Below are 23,982 nucleotides of genomic sequence, written 5' to 3' on the forward strand. Positions count from 1 at the left end.
ACCATCTTGACATGGGTCTTGGCAATTATTTTTTTTCTATATAAAACCTAAAGCACAAACAAGAAAATAAAAAATAAATAAGTGGGCTTACACCAAACTAAAAGCTTCTGCAGAGGAAACAAAAGAAAATGGAATGGGAGAAAACATTGGCTTACCACACACCTGATAAGGGATTAATATCTAAAATATATAAGAAGCTCATATAACTCAATAGCAAGAAAACAACTAGTGCAATTAGAAAATGGACAAATGACCCGAATTAACATTTTTTCCAAAATTCAAATAATGAGCAGGTACATGGAAAAGTGTTAAACTTCACTGATCAAAACCCATGAGATATCATTGCAAATGATATCACCAAATGCAAATCAGTGAGACATCACCTCACACCTATTAGAATGGCTGTGATAAAAAAGATAAGAGATGACAGGCGCTAGTAAGGATGTGGGGAAAGGGAATCGTGGAAATGGAAGGGAGTGGAGAACTAATTACTGTAAGGAGGGAGAGCCAGACTAGGGGCCTTTTCCTTGAGTTTTCCTACCATTATTGCTTCATCACTGCCTTCACCCCAGTATTCCTCTGAGTGGCATTCTTTATTACTAGGACTACAAAACCTTGCTAATATGTATAATTTCACTTATGTGAGATCCTGGAATAGGCAAATTTACAGTAACAAAAAGTATAATAGAGGTGACCTGGGACTGAGGGGCGGGAGGAGGGAGTTCTTGCTGAATGGCTATAGAGATTTTGTGGAGGAGGGTGAGAAGGCTTTAAGTACAGACAGTGGCGATGGTTACACAACATTATGAATATGTTCGTGAAGTGCACAGCTAGGAATAGTTCAATAGGTAAAATTATGCATATTGTTATATATATATTTTAGGAAAATTTAACAATCTACCTTATAAAATAGCACCCAATCCTACTTCATTCCTCCAGCGCCATTTCTATCCACCTGCCGCTCTGGTCACCTGAAGGCCCAAAGCTTCACACTCAGTACCAAAGTAAAGCAAAATCCTGTCTTCATTTGACAACATATTCTTTTTCATTTCTTCCCCCCTGGATTTGGAAGAGCTCAGAGGCTGAAGTGTGTGGTTGTGTTCCACACCCCCCAACCCCCAGCCTCACCTTCAGGGCTGCTGCTGCTGAATCTGGGTGGATACCCAGCAGGCGAAGCTCCATCCTTCAGCCACACCGACCAGCCCAGCCTGTTCAGTTTGCTGGAACAAAATACAACAGCCAGCTTCTTTTCTCACAGTCTGGAAGCTGGAAGGTTAAGGTCAACGTGTTGGCAGATTTGGATTTTTCTGAGGCCTCTTTCCTTTGCTTGCGGGTGACCGCCTTCACCCTCAGTTCTCCCATGGCCTCTTCTCTGTGCCCACACCCCGCCCCCCTCGGAGTCTCTGTGTATCCAAAATTCCTCTTTTAAAGGTACCAGTAACATTGGATCAGGGCCTACCCTAGTAGCTTCCGTTTAACGTAATTACCTCTTTAAAGGCCTCTCTCCTCCAAATGCAGTCACATTCTGGGGCATTGGCCCTTAGGCCTTCAGCATGTGAATTTGGGGGGAACAAACCCTTGTCAGCGCACACAATGCTCCATTCGAATCTAACTACCTCTACATCAAAGTGAGTGTTGAGTGGTCTCTGTCTCCGGACACCCACCTGCTTCCCGCCGTCCATGCACATGTGCCTGTCTTGTTAGGCACAGATTATTTCTATCCCTCACCTGTTAGTGATGAAAATGAATTTATGTGGATTATATGAAATTTCAAATGTAGGTTTTTGTCAAATTCTCCAAATCACCTTCTCTAAGAATTAATTCACTCTACTGTCCGCTGGTCCTGTTTTAAGAATTTTTTTTTTTTAACGCACTGATGGCCACCTTTGTGTTGTGTTGGACAGTTTACATCCAGCTGTTTTTACTCTGTCAAGTGAGCTTAACTCTGTCAAGTCGAAGCTTGCTTACAGCTTGCAGGCTGCACAGACCCTTGTGTGTGGCTCAAATATAGTCCATAACAAACACTTCCGTTGCCGATATGCAATTTTTTGATGTAGCCTTTTGTTCTTTTTCTACCTCTTTTTGTTCTTCTTTTATGATCAAATTTAAGTGAGTGCTATGAGAATGTTGTGTCACCTGCTATAATCCTGCGTGGCACCTAACAAAGCAATATGCTCCTGTGTTCTAGGAAGGCAAACCAGTAGGACTAGGCTAAGGCTAAATTCATCTCAGACTTCCTTTACATATCCACTGGAAGGTTTAAATGTGAGTTCACTCCTCAAAATCATAGTAGATGCTTATGAAAATTGTAACTACAGAAAACATTAATACCATTGAATCTCTAAATTAAGCTCAAAATTCATCTTGTTCCCATCCATCTTTTACAAGCAGGCCGATTTCACTTAAGCCACTTAATCATAATGGGCCATTTGTATAGGCAGAGATTTTAGGCTAATTACTTTTTAGCTCATAATTTGAAGAGACTATTAATCTAGCAATTAATGATATAGGTGGGTTTCAAAACAAGTTATGGTGAAAATGCTAAAGGTTGCCAATGTTGAAGAGGCCACTGTGTATTCTTTATAGCTATTGTATTTTTCTTAATGTAACTATGAGTAATGCAAGATGGAATATTCTGTGGCCATTGAAAAGAATGGCAATGAGACCCATTTCTTATAATGAGAAATATTTAATGTTATAAAAGTGTAGGGGAAAAGAAGCAAATATTGAATGTATATTGTGATAACTATATTAAGGTGAATAAAAGATTATTTTAAGGGCATACATAAACACATTAAATTACTTTTATTAAGGAGATGAGAATACAAAGATTTTTTTCTTTGTATGTATTTTAAGAAATGTGTGTATATTACTTTTGTTTTCAAAGATTAAAAAAATACAATTTGTTTGCTAAAACAAAAGTACTTTAATAAGATGAAAAACTATAATAACTAAGAAGGAGGTACTCTATGTTAATTCAGCAAGTCTTCCCTTCTATCTCTAACTCCTTTAATTTCCCCAACATAAATACAGGGTGAGACAAAAGTAGCTTTTTATTCTTGTATTGATGTTTATTAATTACTAGAAGCCCGGTGCACGAAATTCGTGCATGGAGGGGGGTTGTCCCTCAGCCCAGCCTGTACCCTCTCCAATCTGGGACTCCTGGAGGGATGTCCGACTGCCCGTTTAGGCCCGATCCCACCAGGATCGGGCCTAAACGGGCAGTTGAACATCCCTCTCACAATCCAGGACTGCTGGCTCCCAACTGCTTGCCTGCCTGCCTTCCTGATTGCCCCTAACCGCTTCTGCCTGCCAGCCTGATCACCCCCTAACCACTCCGCTGCCAGCCTGGTTGATGCTTAACTGCTCCCCTGCCAGCCTGTTTGCCCCCAACTTCCCTCCTCTGCCAGCCTGGTCACCCCTAACTGCCCTCTTCTGCAGGGTTGATCACCTCCAACTGCCCTCCCTTGCAAGCCTGGTCCCTCTCAACTGCCCTCCCTTGCAGGCCGGGTGCCTCCCAACTGCCCTCTCCTGCTGGCCATCTTGTAGTGGCCATCTTGTGTCCACATGGGGGCAGGACCTTTGACCACATGGGGGCAGCTATATTGTGTGTTGCAGTGATGATCAATCTGTATATTACTCTTTTATTAGATAGGATAGAGGCCTGGTGCACGGGTGGGGGCCAGCTGGTTTGCTCTGAAGGGTGTCACAGATAAGAGTGGGGGTTCCCTTGGGGTGTGGGGCGGCCTGAGCAAGGGGCCTGTGGTGGTTTGCAGGCCGGCCACGCCCCCTGGCAACCCAAGTGGAGGCCCTGGTATCTGGAATTTATTTTCCTTCTACAATTGAAACTTTGTAGCCTGGGGCGGCAGCCATTTCTGTGGCAGTTAATTCACCTTCTACAATTGAAACTTTGTAGCCTTAAGCGGGTGAGCCCGGCCAGGGTGTGCAGAAAGCTTTGCTTCCCCTGTTGCCGCTGGCAACCCTGGCCTGCTCTCTCAAGCTCCATTCTGCCGCCATTTGTTTGAATTTGTTTACCTTCTATAATTGAAACTTTGTAGCTTGAGTGGAGGCTTAGGCCTGCAACGACTATGGAAAGCTTGGCTTGCTCTGTTACCTGGGAAACCTTGCTCTCTGTGGCTGTAGCCATCTTGGATTGGGGTTAATTTGCATACTCGCCCTGATTGGCTGGTGGACGTGGCTTGGCTGGTGGGCGTGGCTTATGTAGCGGTGATGGTTAATTTGCATATTACCATTTTATTAGAGAGGATTGTGTTCTTCCCATACGAATAACTGTAAACCTACTTTTACCCCACCCTCTATTAAAGGGAAATACCTCTTACCTTTGAAATTCATTACATAATTTTTGATACTCAAAATATTTAGAAGTTGCAATAAAAGTTCCCTTTACAAACTAAGACAAGATGATCACAACTAAAGAAATAGCTTGTTGTAAATGCTCCCTGCTAGGACACAGAAATCTAAGGACATGCTTTGAGTTTAGGAAATTAAAGTAGTGCCTAACTTATAAGTCAATGTTCAGATAAATGTTTAAGCAGTACGATCTGCTTGTATGGCTGGATTTTCTTATACATTCAGTCAACATCGTGCAATTTAGAAGACAAACCACCAGATCAATATAATCCACTTGGGCATGCTGAGGAAAATCTACTTCTTAAATTATTTCTATTTGTTTCCTTTTTTATTTAAAAATGAAATGTGTATCTAATTTACAATTCACCTTTCAAATTTATTGTATCAACAGGTCAGCTTTATCATAAGAATCCTGTATTTTATGCCTGGATTTTTGCCAAAAGGGAGTTTTATTTATTAAGAACATCTTGTCATTTCTTGGCACCTACCTCAACTTTGGTCTTTAATACAGTCCCCAACTCAACTTTTTTTTTTTTAATCAGACCTATATCTCCTTACTAAATTACATTGAAATCATTATTTCTTTGAAATTTTATAGAATATATATTCTCTACCATTTATTTGATCTTAACCAGATATTGTTTAATAATTATGAGGTTAATAAAAGAGAACATTAAGTGAACTTTGTTTAATCATGGCGGTCATCTACAATAGAGTTGCTAGTGTTCCCTCTGGTTTATAGATGAGAAGGTTAAGATTTCTAGAGTTCGAGTCCCTTTCTGTGGATACAGAGCAAGTTAGTTTTGGAATTAGGGATTAAGGTCAGACATGGAGGGAGGGGGGAGGGGGGAGGGGGGGAAGAGAAACTAACCCATGTTTATTTTATTCTTTACAATTATCTTACACAGAATATACATACATACATATATATGTATATACATATATCTTCCTCAACTAAATGTAAACTCTCAGAACTTCTCTATTTTAGGAACCATAGCTTCCACACCACCTCTTATAACTTGGAATGTGTTGCTAAAAGTAGAGATTTTGACTCATATCCCCTAAAGGTTTATATTCAGATTCTCTGAATCTGGATTGAAGCCTGGTGAACTGTATTTTAGAAAAATACCATAAATATGCCCCCAGGTTTATCATCTTTCTCAGAAAAATACAAGAGAATGCCACCATTGGCAGGCCATTAAAGCCATTTTTGTCTTTATTGATGCCATCTCCATGTGAGAGCCATGATGAGGGTGAGGTCCCACAGAGTAATGCTGAATACGTTGTGCTATTTCCCAAGAACGGTCCTGCATCACACCCACAAACCTACACTTCCCCGCCTCTGGTCCTGCATCACACCCACAAACCTACACTTCCCCGCCTCAGTACCATCCTCTGCACTGGACACTCAAGTGCTCTCTCCTGGGACGCTGAACAGCTGCTCAGAAGCTGACAGGGAGGTTTTGGTTGTACTTATTCTTTATCACCTCACATGCTTCATGTATTATTGCCTTAGAGCTTTCAGGGAGGTCTCTTAAAATTAATTTTAGCCGTTTCCAGATACTGACTTACTCTTCTCAGAAGCTTTGTGATCTCAGTCTTGTCTTTTCCAGGGTCCAACTAAATCACATTTTACTATGGAAGTTTCACAATTTGTTTTCACTTCTCTCTTCAAGGTGGAAATAATATTGAAAATTTATACTTTGTTTCTCTTGCTGAATTCTTCATTAAATAACATTTAACATGAAGCTTTAAAACAAATCTAGAAATGCTTTCCATAGTCCAAATCTGCTTCCACATGGCATCATGTTTGTATGGCAGCAGACCTCTGTCCAGTGGAAATGTAATGCAATTCATAGGAACTGTTAAATTTTCTAGGAATTACATTAAAAATAAAAGACCAATTTAAGTTTAATAAATTTTGTTGCGCTGACCAGTGTGGCTCAGTTGGTTGGAGCATGATCCGGTACACCAAAAGGTTGCTGGATTGAGTCCCAGTCAGGGCACATACCCAGGTTGCAGGTTCAATCCCTGGTTGGACATATGCAGGAGGCAGCCAATGATCATTATTTCTCTCTCACATCGATGATTCTCTCTCTCTCCCCCCATTCCTCTGTCTAAGAAAATCACTTTTAAAAAAAAGAGATGGAAGCCACCAAAAAAATTTTTTTACTAATTGTTAAAGTAGCTATATTTCCATAGCAATTGAATCACAAAATAAATACAAACAAGGTCATTTTTGTTTACTTTTCAATCTAGACCCATGTATTGAACAACAGTAAATGTGTTGCCATTTAATAATCTTCCCTGAAAATATGTACATTGAATAAAATGTGCCACTCAAATTGATTAAAGCAATAGATATTGCTCTGACATGGGTCAAGTTTTAGATTAAAAGAGTTATACTAAAAGTGACTATGTTTTATTCTAAAGCATAGACAATGACAGAAATATAAGGATGTGGGTGCTAAGTTCCTATGACTTTGATCCAGGTAGAAGGGGGCCCCAGGTGGGGTTGGTTGCTCAATTGTGTGGGAGTCAGATAAAATAGTCTCTCTAGAGATACTCTAGCATCATGGTCTGGGCAATGGATTTCTTCCCTCTCTAAGCTCCACTATCTTCTTTCTTCTGTATATGTGGGGAAATAAAACAAATTCAGGTTTATTCTTTGGTTGTTTTCTCCCAGGAATAAATTAGATATAACATATAAACTATCTGCTTAACATGGGTGCTTAATAAATCGTGTTCCCTTCCTCTTTCATCGCACTTCCTTTTCATGTAAAGAAATTAAAGTATGTTCCTTTGGGGGCTGTGTACGGAGAACCAGAGGTGAGTGGCCAGAAGCATTTCTTAGAAAGGGAGAAGTGAAGGGCACACTGACCCTGGCCTCACAAACAATAGATACTCATCCCACGCTCTCTTCTTGCACTCCATTGCTTTACATGCAAAGGTCTTAAAATTCTGTTGATTTAAGAAGCCAGTCAGATCGCCTAATTGTATGAAGTAAAAAGATATTAAATACAGACAGTGTTTTAAAAACTGTGGCAAACTGGAGCGTGCATGCTACACATGATGATATTATGGTTTAGATATTTTAAAATACTTGTGGTAGGGGGAATAAAAACAGACTAAAAATAATAATAAAAAAGTGTAACGCCATGAGTTTGTCATTTCAGTCAACAAATATCCATGTCACACTCTCAAAATGTGTAAAGTTCAAAAGAACAAATTTAGAGTTAACATCAAAATCTTCAGGGTTGGTGGTGATTGGAGATATGTGCAAAGGCAAGTGGACTTCTTATACTCCATCAACACCCTAAATTAGGTATCGGGGCTGCCTGACAAACCACAGGTCTTCCTCTTGTGAATGTGTGGTTTGGGGCAGATAATCCATTATCTTCTTCAATACAAGGTAGTAATAATAACTAAGGCATAGGATTTTTATGAGAGTAAAATAAATTAATACTTGTCAGTATTTAAACCCAGCAAAAACTCAGTTTGTCTCTTATTTTTAGTATGTTCATTCTTCAGATTATCCCTGCCTTAAAGAAAAAACCATGAGGTATCTAGTTACTCTGTTTTGATTGTAACTAGTCCAGGTCACTAAATTGGGGAGAAAATAGGGCAACATCAGCAACAATTCATTTTTAGGATGTTCTAGGTGACGAAGTATCAGTTGATATAGATTTGACCAAATGTACTTATTGTTTCTAATGCTTGGATGCCATTTGACTGTCCATCTGATATAGTTCTTAGAATAAAGCTCTTGTGTGCCTGCACCATGTAAAATACAGAGTGTGTTGGGTGCAGGGATTTGGTAATGTCACTGCAGCTCTGTTTCTTTAAGATTACTCAGTGATTCGTTCTTGTAATGATGGTAATTATATTTATAGCTATCCTGCTTAAACTTTTTTAGAACTATACTGTGTAGAATAAATTAATGCAGAATGGAGGGAAACTAAATGTTTCACACAATGGAACTTTCTATAATAATACTTAAGTTATCAATAAGGAATTGTAGTGTAAAGGGAGCCTTAAAATATTGCTATTTATTTTAATTATAACCAAACAATATTGCTGAAACTTTCTCCTTGTCTCAGTCTGCATGGTTCCAAAGCACAGATTATTTGCTAATATAAATACTCCTTGAAGCCATCTAAATACATCAAATCCCATTTTTCCTGATTGACATAGAGTTAAACAAATTGCCAATAAGACAATAACAGTAAAGCATTCCATTGAGAATGAAAAGGCTAACCACATACAGGGAGAAGATATGTGCAATGCATATCCCAACAAAGAAATCAGTCAGGATGCTAAAAAGAACTGTTAAGATGGAAAAATTAGGGGAAACTCTTGACTGGGCACTTCACTGAATGGGTACTCATCTGACCCATAATGAGCATAACAATATTAATCATTGTTATATAAATGTAAGATTAAACCACCATGAGAAAAGGGGAAAATAATATTTCTTCATGCCTGCTAGTGGGAAAAATTATGATAACATCAAATTCTGTCAAAGATGCAGGATACTGGAACTTTATATGTTGCTGCTATGTGAGGAAAACAATCATTTTGGAAAACTGTTGGCAGTGTCTACTAAGGTAAATACATGCTTATCTGATTACTTAGCAATTACAACATGAGGTAACTATTCAAGAGAAAGCAGCCTATAAGCCACTTCAAGAATGTTCATAACAGCCTGGCCAGTGTGTTTCAGTGGTTGAGCATGGACCTATAAACCAGGAGGTAACAGTGGTCAAGGCACATGCCTCATCCCCAGTAGAGGGCATGTAGGAGGTAGCTTATCAATGATTCTCTCTCATCATTGATATTTCTCTATCTCCTTCTCCCTTATCTCTGAAATCAATAAAAATATATTTTAAAGAACAATATTCATAATAGGTTTATTGTATTAGCCTAAAACTGGAAATGACCCACTGGTCATAAGGAATAAGTGGATAGATTGTGGCTTAGTCATCAATGAAATGCAACCTAAAATATGAAAAGGAGAGAAATGCAAAGAAAATTGTCTCATTTCATTGTTTCCTATCAAATACTTGTTAGAATTCACAGTTTCAATCAAATAGTGTTTACATGGAAATAAGAGTTAGAGAGAGAGAAAGAGAGAGAATGAATTCCTTCCAGCAATAGTGATAATATGAAATTACCTAGCAATATCATACTCTAGGCACTTCCAGCAGGTGTCCCTGAATATGCAATGAATCACAGAGGACTTATTCAGATAGATAAACACCAGTGTAATTGTTTGTAAAATAAACTTTCAAATATTTTTCTAAAATGAAAAGTGAGAGAACAATTAAGAGAAACATTTGTAGAGTTGAAATGAAAGAACATAGGTGTAAGGAGTCTATTATTTTTGTTTGAAACTCTTATTTTCTCTGCAATCTGACTTATTTTTCCTTTCCCCAACAGCATTCTTCTGTGTAATTTTCATGTGAAATAAGTACCTTTTAAACAATCAACTCAGTCATTTTAATGACATACCTTTGTTTCTTTTCATTCCATTTCACCATTTATCTTCATGTGGTTGTTGTATAGAGGTATTCTAATACTAAAAAACATATTTTTTTATACACATAACACTTGGCTGCTTGAGAAAGCATTGTAAACGTTTTGGGTACCTGTTCCCAAGAGGAATAAAACTGGGCTTTGTGAGTACTTTTTTCTACTGATGAAAGGCCAACTTCCTACTTTCCTTTTCATCTTCCTTTCTCCTTTCCATTCTTTTCACCTTCTTTCCTCCCATCCATCCATCCATACATGCATGCATGTTTATTGAGCACTTACTATGTGCTAAACCTTACTGTAACCCCAACACCCACCACAACTCTTTAGCACCAGTTAAAACTGTCCACAAAATTGCCCTGGGATGCAGCCCCCAATGCAGTCAACTGTCATTATGAGGTCTTGGATGATGCCACACCAAGTGCCACATATAACATCTTTCTTTTGTTTGTTGTGCCATGTTCATTTTCTGCTTCTTGCTGCTGATTTTTAAATACTTAAAACTCTCCATGAAGCTCCACTATTAGAGACACCTCTCTGCTCTGCTAAACTCATGAGATCTTGTTGAGGATGCATGACCTTCTTTTCCAGGGTGGACCCCAATTTCTGTGCCCGCTGTATCAGCTGGAATTCTTTTAACCTATCCTGGGATCATAGCAGTTCATTTCATGAAGCAAGACTAGAGAAACCACCTTTCCTACTCTTGGAATTCAGAGTTTTGTATAAGTTACTTCCCCAAAGCAGGGAATTCAGATCTCCATTTCTTTTTGCCCTCTATCCACTTCTTCACTGAGGTTACTTAAGTTATTACGTGTCTTAAGCACGATAAAAAAATTCAGGCCCTACCCTTTTCTTTTGAGAGCTCATTGGAGAAAACATTTCTGAGAAATGGCATTGTGGTAAATTTTAGATGCCTGTTGTTTATTCCGTTACATATCTGACTTGCAAGATTAAAGCTGGTCGGTCCCTGTTTGGTTCAGAGAGATGACATATCTAGACCAGAATCCACAGAATGAAATTAAACATGTAGTTCTTCTAGCTTAGAATTCCTGCCCAGAAATAAAACAAGTCAGGAAAAGTGGACTCCCACCTCTCTCCAGTCCAAGGCTTCCAATGGAAACAGGAGAGGCTTTGAAGGAGGGGTTTTCTGATCTAGCCTAGAAACCAACCAAATGTACAAGTAGCGATTAGAATTAGAAACTCCTTTATGGAACCCATCTCTGCACTCTCCGTGGTTCTCACTCCGACATGAATAATGTTAAGGGAAAAACATTGAAAAGCTGTTGTCTGGCAGTGGGCCCCATCTCAGAATTCCTATTGGTAGGCGTGAGTTAGATCGTTCAACACAGTGGAGCACAAAAGCAGTCGTGATGTAGCTAATAGGCAATAATGTGGCCTTCTTTCTTCATAAAAATATGAGAGACTAAAATTCTCCCACATTTTAGAAGTTCTCATGCTACATAAAGAATAATAAATGCGAAGTGGTAAAAGTTGAGACTTGTATATATTTAATTAGCATGTACTGAATGTGTAATATATGCCTGTACCACACTGGGAACTGTGAATACAAAATTCCAACACGGCGATAAAATGAGCCCTGGTGTTGCAGAGACATGTAGATGATTAGAATTTATGTAGGTTTGGGTTCTGAATTTGAATTATGATGTTATGTGATATATATAATTTTAGTATATGCTTTCTTGCTGATATGAATAATATCGCTCCTAATGTTGGTTTACTCTTTCCATCTCTAGGAGATAGTCAACTTCAACTGTCGGAAACTTGTGGCCACGATGCCTCTGTTTGCTAACGCTGACCCCAATTTTGTGACTGCCATGCTGAGCAAGTTGAGATTCGAGGTGTTTCAACCTGGAGATTATATCATACGAGAAGGAGCTGTGGGGAAAAAAATGTACTTCATTCAGCATGGTGTTGCTGGAGTCATCACAAAGTCCAGTAAAGAAATGAAGCTGACCGACGGCTCATACTTCGGAGGTTAGTGCCAAAGAAACACAACCGAGATGACATGAAGTTGCTTCAGTATGTGTCTTCCTTAGAATTCTGGAGGTGTCAGAATGTTGATTTCTTGGTTTGGAATATAAATTCTCATTGGAATTCTGATAAAAAGTGTCTATAATGGCATGTTTTTCGTTTATGAGGCCTTGTCAAGCTTAATGTTTAAACATTCCTCAACACCAAAAACTGGAATGTTTTCTTTAGAAAAAGGCAATAAGTCTGCCTTCCAATATCTGCGATTTATCCTGTAGGAGAGAATTCTAGTGAAACTCTTTTTTTATTCTCATCAGTGAGGTGCTAAATAAGTTCTCCTTATTAAGTGGTCCTTGTTACTTTCTGTTCATCCCTCACAGACGTCATCATTTTCTACCCCTTTTGAAGGCTTCTCCATCTGAATCAATGTATCCCAACTCTGTGTCTCCATGGCACTTCTAATAGCTTTGCAGAGTCCTGGTCAAGTCCACCTCATGCTGAAATTAACAGGTAGTTACCTGTCTTCCTTCAGGTATCAGATGGCAAGGGTGGCATCAGAGAAGCCATTTAAAAGTCAAAGTTGCTCAGGCTCCAAATGTCAGAGGTACTGATTCAGGAAGTCTAGACTGGAGACACACTTTTATTTGTTTGTTTATTAGACAGTAACCAACCAGTTATCAGAGGGGAAGTCTGGATGAAAGAAGGTGAAGTAATTAGCCAAGGAACATAAATGCATAACCCATGGACAATAGACAGCAGTGAGGTGATGGCCAGAGGATAGGTTGTGGGGGCTGGGTAGAGGTGAGCAAAGGGGGGTAAATGGGGAACATCTAGTGTCAATAATAAAAAAATCCATAGTTGCATTTCATCTTGCCTCCTTCCGAGACCAGCCTTGCAGCCAATAATCCACCATCCTTTAAAGATCATTCTCATAACTGCACAAAAATGACATAACTTAAACAAAGTTACAAGAAATAAATTTATTTAAACAGAAAAATTTCCATAGTTATAAAGAGAAATTATTCAAATCAAATTAATGAGTTGAGAACCAATCAACTGTATTTTATGATACAATAATCCTATCAAATAAAAGAGTAATATGCAAATTGACTGTCACTCCAACACACAAGATGGCTGCCCCCATGTGGACACAAGATGGCTGCCACAAGATGGCCAGCACGGGAGAGCAGTTGGAAGGGACAAGGCCTGCAAGGGAGAGCAGTTGGGGGTGACCAGGCCGGCAGAGGAGGGAAGTTGGGGGTGACTGGACCTGCAGGGAAGGGCAGTTGCAGGGGAATCCGGCCTGAAGGGGAGAGGAGTTGGGGGGAATAAGACCTGCAGGGAAGGGCAGTTGGGGTGGACCCAGGCCTGCAGGGGAGGGAAGTTGGGGGCGAATGGCCTGCAGGGAAGGGTAGTTGGGGTTGACCCAGGCCTGCAGGGGAGAGCAGTTGGGGGGTGACCAGGCCTACAGGGGAGGGCAGTTAGAGGTGACCAGGCCTGCAGGGGACGGCAGTTGGGAGGAACCAGGCCTGCAGGGGAGGGCAGTTGGGGGGGGACCCAGGCCTGCATGGGAGGGCAGTTGCGGGAGGGGGACCAGACCAGCAGGGGAAAGCAGTTAGGGGCGATGAAGCTGGCAGGGGAGGGCAGTTAGGGGTGACTAGGCTGGCAGGCAGAAGCGGTTTGGGCAATCAGGAAGGCAGTCAGATGAGCAGTTTGGAGCCAGCAGTCATGGATTGTGAGAGGGATGTCCGACTGCCCCTTTAGGCCCGATCCAGGTCGGGCCTAAATGGGCAGTTGGATATCCCTCAAGGGGTCCCAGATTGAATAGGGTGCAGGCTGAGCTGAGGGACACACACCCCATGCACAAATTTCATGCACCAGGCCTCTAGTAATAATAATAAGAGTTTAAGATGTTTTCTTCAATAACAGCTAAGAAATAATTATTAGAAAAGGTTTATAATTGTATTAAATGCTTTCGTTGAATTTATCAAAATAACCATAAGGTTCTTATTCATCAATCTATTGCTGAGTAAAACATACAACTCAAAAAATTAGCTTCTTTGACTTCTGCTCAACCATTAAGGACAATTTTGAAGTTTCTGTCTTCCCTTGTCATCCTACCCTTCTTTCTTCTTGTGAGTTTGTGTTGTCAGCCCCTTAGCCTTTTGTAAAGATTGTGCTAAGAAAAAGGAGAGGATTAGGAGAATCTAAGAATCAAAAGGGGTCTTTCATGTTTGAATGAAGAAAAAAGAGAGAGCAATTGAAAGATGTGAAGTAAGAAGTAAAAGTATAGCCTATGAGCCCTGTTTGGCAGAAGATGGTGTGGAGGTAAAACGATTTTGAGGCAATAAAAGGAGGGGTGGTGTTATAAATGTCATAGAAAGTTTAAAAAGAAGTTTCTGGAAGTTTTATTATGCATTTAGAATGTACTTCTACATTTGATTCATGTTTTGTGCATTCAAAGAAGCTTTTAATTACTATACTGTTGAGTGTGCTGATGTGAGTAAGATTGCATACACAGCTGGGACATTTACCTCCCTGGATGTATGTGGGTGAAACTGTTAGTAAAGTCGATTAAATTGTCCTTGTGCCAATGAGATCATTTTGGGGATAAAAACTACTTTGTCCTATTGCATTATTTCTTCAACACATTGTAGCATCTCTATCTACAAGTGAGGTTGGTCTGTAATTTTGTGGTTATGTTGTTCACTTTGTGATCCCCTAGATGACTTTGGGTATCTCAGGATTTCCTCATTTCTAAAAAGAGTAAGAAAACTTTTCTAAACAATATATTCCCTATTTTAATTTTAAGCAATCTCTCTTTACACACACAATTGATATTTATTTGATTTAAACACCAAAGAAGATAATGAAAGGCAGTTAGAATCTAAGAATAATAAATTCTACTTAGCATGTTAAGGTTTAGAATTCATAACTCTTTCAGAATCTAATATGAGATTTTGAAATTAACAGAGCAGACCTTTGTATTACACTCATTTTATATTCGTGTAAACAGAGCTTGGCCAGTTCACAGGGCAGTTCAGCAGAAAAGCCAGGGATCAGCTGAGCAATGCTCTTCCCACTTGGCTAAGATGTCCAGATTAAATAAACATAATTAGTACACAAAACACAGTGTCCAAAGTGATAAGGGGACTTATTCAAAGAAAGGTCAAAATCGGACTTTTGTATTTTGTGCCTAACCTGACTTATTTCTACAATAATACAGAACAGTAATTCTAGATTAATACTTTTTTTTTCTATAACTCAGACAGGTTTTTGTGGTTGTTTTCTGTCTCTCTATGCTGAGGTGGGGGAGGGAGTGTGGTAGGTCAGCACATGCGCGGTGGCAGTCAGTGTTCCCCAGTTCAGTTCTAGGGGAGGGAGTGCAGTAAAGGAGCAGGCACTGTGTCCACTGTGTGTTAGGAACGTGCCTAAGGCCCTGGGGAGACAGCATTGAGGGAAATCGACAAGATGTCCCAGTGTGGAGCTTATGTTTTTAGTAGGTACTTAGGTTTTAGAAAGAAAAATTTAATAAGGCGATGTAGAAATGACTGAAGTATAAGCCACATTATCAGATGTATTGTCAGCCCCTTAGCCTTTTGTAAAGATTGTGTTTGAATTATGGTGATGGTGACTGAGCATCCAGTGTCTGCTGAGACTGGTCCTCCTGGCTGGGGCCAGGTGATGGAGACACAATGAGTTTGGGAGCTAAGAGAGGCTCTTGCTTGTAAGAAACAGCTCCTGGACTCCCTCTTGATTTCTCCTGTAAAGGAAATTGTATTTATTTTTTAATCCTCACCTGAAGATATTTTTTCCATTGATTTCTAGAGAGAGTGGAAAGGGGGATTGGGCAGAGGAAGACATCGACATGAGAGAGACACATCAATTAGTTGCCTCCTGCATGTGCAACTCAGATAGGTATGTACGTGACCTTGAGTGGGAATGGAACCTGTGGCCCTTTGGTCTAACCACTGTCCAGACCAGCCAGGGCAAATAAAATTTTATAGTTCTCCTTTTACGTATGAGGAAAATGAGCCTCAGAGAAGTTAGACCACCTGGCCAGGGGCACGGAGCTGGAAAGGGACAATGCCTGGTTTCAAACTCAGCTGTGAATCTGAACCCATAGCTTGTGTTTTGTCCACCGTTCTCACTGCTTTCCAAGAGAGACATGGTGATCCTCTAGGGTGTAAACGTTGAACTGTTTTATAGTCTACTAGAGGCCCGATGCACGAAGATTCATGCAAGAATGGGCCTTCCTTCCCCTGGCTGCCGGCACCGCCTTCGCTCCAGCTGGAGCTGCCTTTTCGCTCTGGCCCAGAGCTGCCTTTCCGCCTGCCCATGCTGCCCAGAGGCCTGGAGTGGCTGGGATGGTGCCTGCCTATACAAATTAACCCACCATCTTTGCTGGGTTAATTTGCATACTCACTCCTGATTGGCTGGCGGGTGTCGCAAAGGTACAGACAATTTGCATCTTACTCTTTTATTAGTGTAGATTTGTCTGCTCACCTGACCCTCCTATTAATCATATGATCAATATATTATCCACTAAGAGAAAATTCTGTTGCATTGATATACCTCATTAAAATTGCAAATGATGCTTTTTTTATTCAATAGTTCATAATTTTAAAGAAAATTTTCTGTTTTCCTAATGGAAGGTGTTTCATTGTTAGTATCTCTACCCACTCACCTCTTAAGGGGCGTTTTTCTTTTCACACGAAAGTGTTCTAATTAATTCTGCCTCTTAATTGTCCTGCTGTCAAAATACGTTTTTCTGAAGGTATGGCCATGTGAATAAGCCTACCAGCAGGAGCCCACTTCCGGTGTCGGTTGCTGTGATAAATCATTTGGCATTAAACGCTGCTTAACTGTGTCTAATGTTTTGCCAGCCTCCAGGAGACCGCCAAGTACTTTATACACCTAATGTGCATATTTAGGATTTTTATGTCCCAAATGCCTGTGACCAGATAAGGATCATGTGGAATTTAAAGTTGAGAGCCTCAGATTGAACAACCAGACAGGCAACCCCTCCCCGGGGGCTGTGAATGGTTTGTAGGAAACCAGGGATCTGCTGATTTCTAGCTTACAGTTCACTGCGCCTCTCATACATTTCCAAAAGCTGAGGCTGATTTTCTAGAAGGTGTGAGGAATCGGTGGATGGTAAATTCACAACTTGATTAGCCCAATGCTCCTATTATATTTAGGACAAAGAGGAGGCAGCAGCAGAGAATAACAATGAGTCTTGGAGATTTTTCTCTCTCTTCCTCATTTGTTCTGCCCTTAGGCCAGGCTCATGAAATATTTGCTTCAATGCTGTCAAGTCAACTCTGACAGATCTTTTTGCGGGTGTTAGCCCACCTAGAAATACCAGATAATGTACAATCACTAGTTTAGCTAGGTTATTGGGTGGGAGAGATGTTAGCATCTGTATCCTCACCTCACAGCCCTAGGATTCTATAAAGTCACGTATAAGTGCATCCGTGTAGAACAGATGAGTAAATCCAATGTCTGCGACACTTATGAAGATCAGGGGGAGCCTTAAGAAGACATTTGATCAGGCTGGCTGGTGTGGCTGAGCATTGACCTATAAACCAAGAGGTCACTGGTTCGATTCCCCATCGGAGCACATGCCTGGGTCATGGGTTCAATCCCTAGTAAGAGGCAGCTGATTGATTATTCTCATCATTGATGTTTCTATCTCTTTCTTCCTCTCTGAAATCAATAGAAATATGTTTTTTAAAAAGAAGGCATATTTTGAAGCTATCATGCATGCTCTCCTTAATAAAATAGAAAAAGAGGAAGAGAAAAGAAAAGGAGGAGAAAACTAAAAAGTCCTTATTTCAATTCTTGGTTCCTTGTATTCCTGTGATGTTCACCCAGACCTTTGGGGCTTTTTATAATTAGAGGCCAGGCCATAACTTGAACCTAATAACATAAAATCCCCGTGAGGCAAATGTACTTTCTCATCTTTATGTGTAATTCTAATTCATGCATTTAATTTTTTAAAATGTGCCTCTGTCTAGTTCTTAAATTTCAGTATCTATTAAAAAACCCCACCAGTTATGGGGTTTTATAGCAGCTGAAGTAAGTCTATCAGATTATGATTCATTTTAGGATATAAAATTGTTTGAGTAATTTTCTAATGATATTTCTCCTTTTGAAAACATAAATTGCTAAATTGTGATTACTGATATTCTTTGGTATTTACATTTTACTTGTGTTATCCAAATGCTTCTTTTTGTGGTAATAAACTTTGCATGTGCTGTTAAAGGAATTTCTGGTAATGAAGAGCAGATGGAGGATTTTTTTTTTTTTTTTTTCATTTTGATGCATAGCTCAGGGGTGGAGAGAATCAGGGTTTTCTATCAAGCACAGCTGGAGAACTTTCAAAGCATGTACATTACCAATAAGAATAGTCTAAGAGAAAACCATCTCCCAGATCAATGTTTTCCTTAGGCTTCTCCTTACAGTCAGTCTGCATGAGTGATTTGAGAGTCAGCAATGGGCCCCTTAGCCTGAGGCTCAGAATTTCCCGTGTCTGCCTGCAATCCTGGGTTCCTGGAGAGGAGGCTCCTGCACTCTGCTTGCTCTCTGTATTTATATTCACTCCACAGCGGTGCCTCTTGCAAGGAGGTTCATCTAAATTGTGCCCCTTACCCTTTATATGAAGAATAACACAATCCAAATCCTTTAACAAAATTGCCCAAGCCCTGTACAATCTGGCTCAACCTATTTTTCTAATCTCAATTTTAAATTTTTCCTTCAGACACCCTCAAACCAATACCCCCAAGACTATGTGTTCTTACTTAAGTAAGCAAAGTTTGCCTTTGCAAAGATTGACCCCCTTGGTTAGAAAAACATTTTTTTTTTTCTACAGGCTGATGCTTTGCTTCTCATAATTCTTAGGACACCACTCAAATGTTATCATTTTATCTCCCCTAGACAGATGATTTTTTCTTTCTGTTTTCATAGCACTTTGACCTTAACCTGTGATTGAACAGTTTCATTATTATTTTGTCAATTTTTATATTACATTATGAATTTTACAAGCTTAGACACTGTGATTTCTTTCCATTTAAACCTTCAGCACCAAAGCACAATTCTTGAACTATCACAGACACTCAGTAGGAACTTGTACAACAAGCAGATGGATGGATGGATGGATGGATGGATGGATGGATGGATGGATGGATGGATGGATGGATAGATGGATGGATGGATGGATGGGATATATTTTCCCTCTTCTCTACTCTTTATCTCTATCTCTTCTTCTGCTTTCTCCCCAGCCCTAAAAGAGGAAAGGCAGTGAAGCCTCCTATTCACTCTTAAATTCATTGTCTATATCTCAAGATAGGAAGTCAATACAATCAATAATGATAAATTACAAACTACACTAAATGAAACACAAGGCAGTTCCTGTATCTAAGAAATTCGGTGTTAATGCTTTAATTACTTCCTATCTAATTGTAATTAATCTCACTATATTAGTGATTCAAAATATAGCTTTAGAATTTAAAGCAATAGAATCTAGACAATGCTGTCTAATAGAACTTTGTGGGGTGATGAAAATGTTCTCTACTCAACACTGTTCAATAAAGTAGTTACTAGCCAGATGCAGTTATTGGCGTTCATGTGAATGAGGAGTTAGCGATTTCATTTTATTGTAATTAATTTGGATTAAATATGAATATTCACAGGGAGTGTAAGTGCCTACTCTATTGGATAAAACTGTTTTAGATTGCTAGGATGGGTGAAAAGGGTTTATAAGGCAACTGTATCCAGAATGGTATAAAGGGCTCTTGCTTTCTCTATTCTTCCTGTAAATTTTCCAATCTTTATTTCATGCTAAGTCCCAAATAGCCTTCAAAGTTAATTTACCCCATAAATGAAGCAAATTATATATTTTCCTTCCTTAATTTCTTCCTTTTTTCTCTTCATCAAGTAAATATTGAAAATCTTCAATGTTTCAGGCAGAATTCTAAGTATTTGTCATATAGTGATAAATAAGATATAATTCTATTTAAATAGTCTATGCGATTAGGGAGGCACCAAGTAAACAAAAAATAAATGAATGCATGTAATAATTTCAAGTCATAGTAGATGCCATGGAAAAATATAAAGCAGGGTAATAAAAGGACATTGTGGCAGAGACCTTAATAAAAAGAGTCAACTAGTCATATAAATATCTGAGGGAAGAGCATGAGGAATAGCAAGAACAAAGTTTCTGAAGTCTGCGCAGACATGGTGGGTCTGGGAACAAGAGAATATCAGTAGAGCAAAGAGTCATAGGAACTGAACTCAAAGTGGTGTCCAGAAAAAGGACTTGTGGACATACACAGACCATGCTGCATCTATAAGCCATCCCCGTGATAGACCAAGCACTCTAACTTAGTTCATGTGGAAGGTGGTGAGCAGTGGAAAAGAAGTAAGGTTAATGAACTGGAAATCCTGATGGGGTAAAAGACTTGTTGGAGTTAGAGCAGTAGAATAAATTGAGCTGCAAATACAAGCAGTAGTGACGTGAAGTTGGGTAAGTTGTTGGATGGTAATAAGGAAGTCTAGGAGATGACCACTGAAATAATGGCTAAACAAAAATTTTTAAATGAAAGATAATATTGAGCTAGTTAAAGAACAATGTGTTGGATGAACCATTCTAAGAATCCTGATGGACACAATGGTCATATGCCTTAAATGTTATGACAAGAATGGTCTGCATTTCAATGAAGGCCTACTTAAACTAAAGTAAAGCTATACTTTTTAATATATATATATATATATATATATATATATATATATATATATATATATATTGATTGATTTTTTACAGAGAGAAAGGGAGAGGGATAGAGAGTTAGAAACATCGATGAAAGAGAAAAATCGATCCACTGCCTCCTGCACACCCCCTACTGGGGATGTGCCTGCAACCAAGGTACATACCCTTGACCAGAATCGAACCTGGGACCCTTCAGTCCACAGGCCGATCCTCTGAGCCAAACTGGTTAGGGCAAAGCTATACTTTTAAGATCATTTGTTCTTTCACATATTATTTACACTCTTTTTCTATTTTCTCTCCATCTCTAATTTTTCTTCATGATTTATTTGCAAATTTTATATAAGATGCACAGAAACTACAGAACTAAAAGATTTATATTATGTTGAAAACTTATAGATGATCACTTTATGATTGCATGTGCATTCTCGCCCTTAGCACATTCCCTAATATGTCATTTTTATGGAATAAAAATTTGTGGCATTGAATCCAATTTTGGAGTCATCTTTAATTGAATAGCATTTCATATCATTAAGTCAGTTATCCAGCTTGTAACAAATGATCTCTATTTGTATTTTTTTCCATTTTCCAACATAAAATGTCTACTCTCTTGTTTTGCTTACAAGGTCTTAACAGAAGTTTCTAGGAAAATAAATGTGAACAAACTCATTAGAGTTAGCATTTTGGTAAAACCTTACTTATTGCTGAAGAGCAGAGCAAGATTCTCTTTTGGTTCCTTCTTTGGCTGCTCCTGTCTTTTTCTCTCCAGCCTCGCCCCGGGCTTTCAGAGTCTCCGTCCACCATCGCTAAACTCTTGCCTCAGTTGAGCAGATCTGCTCTTGGGCCATCCCAGCTGGTGTGACGCATGAGCTAACGTTAGTAAACTGCTTCGAGTTCTTTGGATAAAAGTTGTGCAAAGTATCATTCTGCTGTGAGGCTTTAAGGACCAATATCATACTTCATGGTATTCGGGAGTCTAGGCGAGTTTGGAAATGAGGGAGAAGTGTGTATCTGGATAAGCATTCTGCAACCAAGTGTGCAAGTACAGGCTCTACATGGGCAACTCTGGCCTTCGGGTTTTTATTTTTAATATTATCTCCTCCTCTCACCTCTGCTAATCTATCTACTGTCAGCCCAGAGTGAAGTGCAGTGAAGTAAGACCGTTTTTCTGTGGGGAGAAGAAGTGTTATATCTTGAGGCACTAAGTATACGTTTGGAAGTAGTTAAATTTTTTTGATGTTCTCAAGGTCACATTTGAATCCTGTAGGAGAGGTAGCAGATATGCATAGGACACATGCGGGCTCATTGTCATAGTGTAGCACGTGCATGTAAAACCCCCCGAAGGGCTGATTTGAGAGATGCCCCAGCTCATACTGTGTAGGATCTGAGCAGTGCACTCTACGTAGGTTCATCCAGGCGGCGGGTGGCGTCCCGTGGTTACTTCATTGCCTCACTGCTGGGGACAGATGGCTGCTTCCTCCTGTGTCCTCATTTCAACTCTGTCTCTTGCTCGCTCCCTTTCCATGCGGCCTTCCCCGGGTGCTAATAACAGAGGCTTTTATTCTGGGCCCAGGTTTTACATGCTCTTAAATTTCGACCTTCCACTTTACATGTGAAGGTCCACATTGCCAAATCATACAACGGTACAGAGGTCTCCCTGTGAAACTAGGCACCACGTGCAATTGAGAAGTTATGCCTATATTGTTGCTTGATGGTTCTCCGCTCATAATGTTGCAAATTAATGATCAGATTCCGTCTTTAGGAACAAAGCTATGGAATGATTAGGAAGCTGCATGATGTGGCAGAGGGTGCAGCATCCACAGAGCAAGGATCCTGTCCCATCTGTCAGTAGGACCCACCTGCATGTCCCCAGGCAGCTTGATTAACACCTAGGGGCTTGGGAGCATCCTCTGCAAAGTGATTATCAGGCTAGAACCTCTACAGCCTTCCAGCTCCGTGATTCTGCATGGGTGGTAAAAGCCTTTTTGCCAGCTTGCTTCTTTTAAAGTTTGCTGAGCATCTAAAATGAATTCTTGCCTATTCTAAAAGCCATATTATTTTTTAAGAAGGCTGTATATTTGAGGATGTTTTCTAAGGACAAGACCCTAGATTTTAAAAAGGAATTGGGGGCAGGTTGTGTTTAAGATGATTCATGTCCTCTTGGGAAAAAAATGAACTACAACTCACTTTTGAAGGGTAGTGAAAAAAATAGAAAGTGTCAGGGGCGGGTTGTGAAGTTCTTCAAAGTGTGACAGGAAGATACAGTTAAGGGTGTGGTTGTCAGAGTTAGATCTGAGAGGCTGTTGTTTCCTCATCCGTCAAATCAGGATTCTAATCCCTACCTCCTCAGGCTTGCCAAGAGGACTGAGAGATTCTAGCATACATAAAGTGCTCAGCACAGCACCTGGGGCACGGTCTGTGAGGCGATGTTAGTAGTAATTGAGGCATAGGGGCTGGTGTAGTACAGAGCAGCAGGTACGCCTAAATATGTTACTGAGGCCCTGGCCAGGTCGCTCAGTTGGTTGGAGTGTTGTCCTATACTCCAAAGGGTTGTGAGTTCATTCCCAGCTCAGGCCCCATACTGGAGGCAACTGATCAATATTTCTCTCTCACATCGATGTTTCTTTCTCTCTCCCTTCCTCTATCTCTCTAAAAATTTAATGGAATATATGCCTGGGTGAGGATTTTAAAAAAAGACATTATTGAGGCATTATTGATGCAGTGCTCACATCAAATAATTCAGCGCTGGAGAATGTGTCCATCTGTGTATCTCCTGAGTCAGTGTTAGTCTGAGCCCAGTAGCAATGGAATTCACTCAAAATCAATGTACATGAGTGGTGAAGGCTGGGGTAGACTAAGTAATCTCAAAATGTTTTAAATTGAGGATCATCTCACCTCTGAAAATTCTCATTTCCTCACTTTATACACATGAGTGTGGGTGTACAAACACCACCGCCAAGAAATAGCACGTAGGATTGTCCAAATTCTCCAAGTAACTCATGCTTAATGTGCCAGACGTTGTACTAACTAATTTTACATATTTGATATAACACCATATTAGATTTAAATAGCTGCAAAAATATATAATCTTTAGCATTTCGAATATCAATTTCCAAAATCCAGTGAAATGGAAGAGCAAACATATGCTTTTAAGAACTAAATTATTCAGAAACATTCTTGTAACATTTAGAACGAGGAGGGATCGAATCCTTGTACAAACGAGGGCCGAGAGCTGCCTGGGCCCCAGAGCTCCGCGGTGACAGGTGGGCCAGCACCTCTGGCCACTGGTCTTCCTACCGCAGCAGGTGCAGGTTTTGTAACTT

General features: G+C 39.8%; 1 protein-coding gene across 1 annotated transcript in view; it reads left to right on the forward strand.

Moving 5' to 3' along the window:
• HCN1 (hyperpolarization activated cyclic nucleotide gated potassium channel 1) overlaps positions 1 to 23,982 on the forward strand; it is a 313,423-nt gene that overhangs the window by 270,379 nt on the left and 19,062 nt on the right. Inside the window, exon 6 of the mRNA XM_079800292.1 lies at positions 11,658 to 11,898. Coding sequence (XP_079656418.1) covers positions 11,658 to 11,898 — 241 coding nt within the window. The remainder of the gene's footprint in view (positions 1 to 11,657; positions 11,899 to 23,982) is intronic.

Source organism: Cnephaeus nilssonii, assembly GCF_951640355.1.
Source record: "Cnephaeus nilssonii genome assembly, chromosome: 2".
NCBI classification, from domain to species: Eukaryota; Metazoa; Chordata; class Mammalia; order Chiroptera; family Vespertilionidae; genus Cnephaeus; species Cnephaeus nilssonii.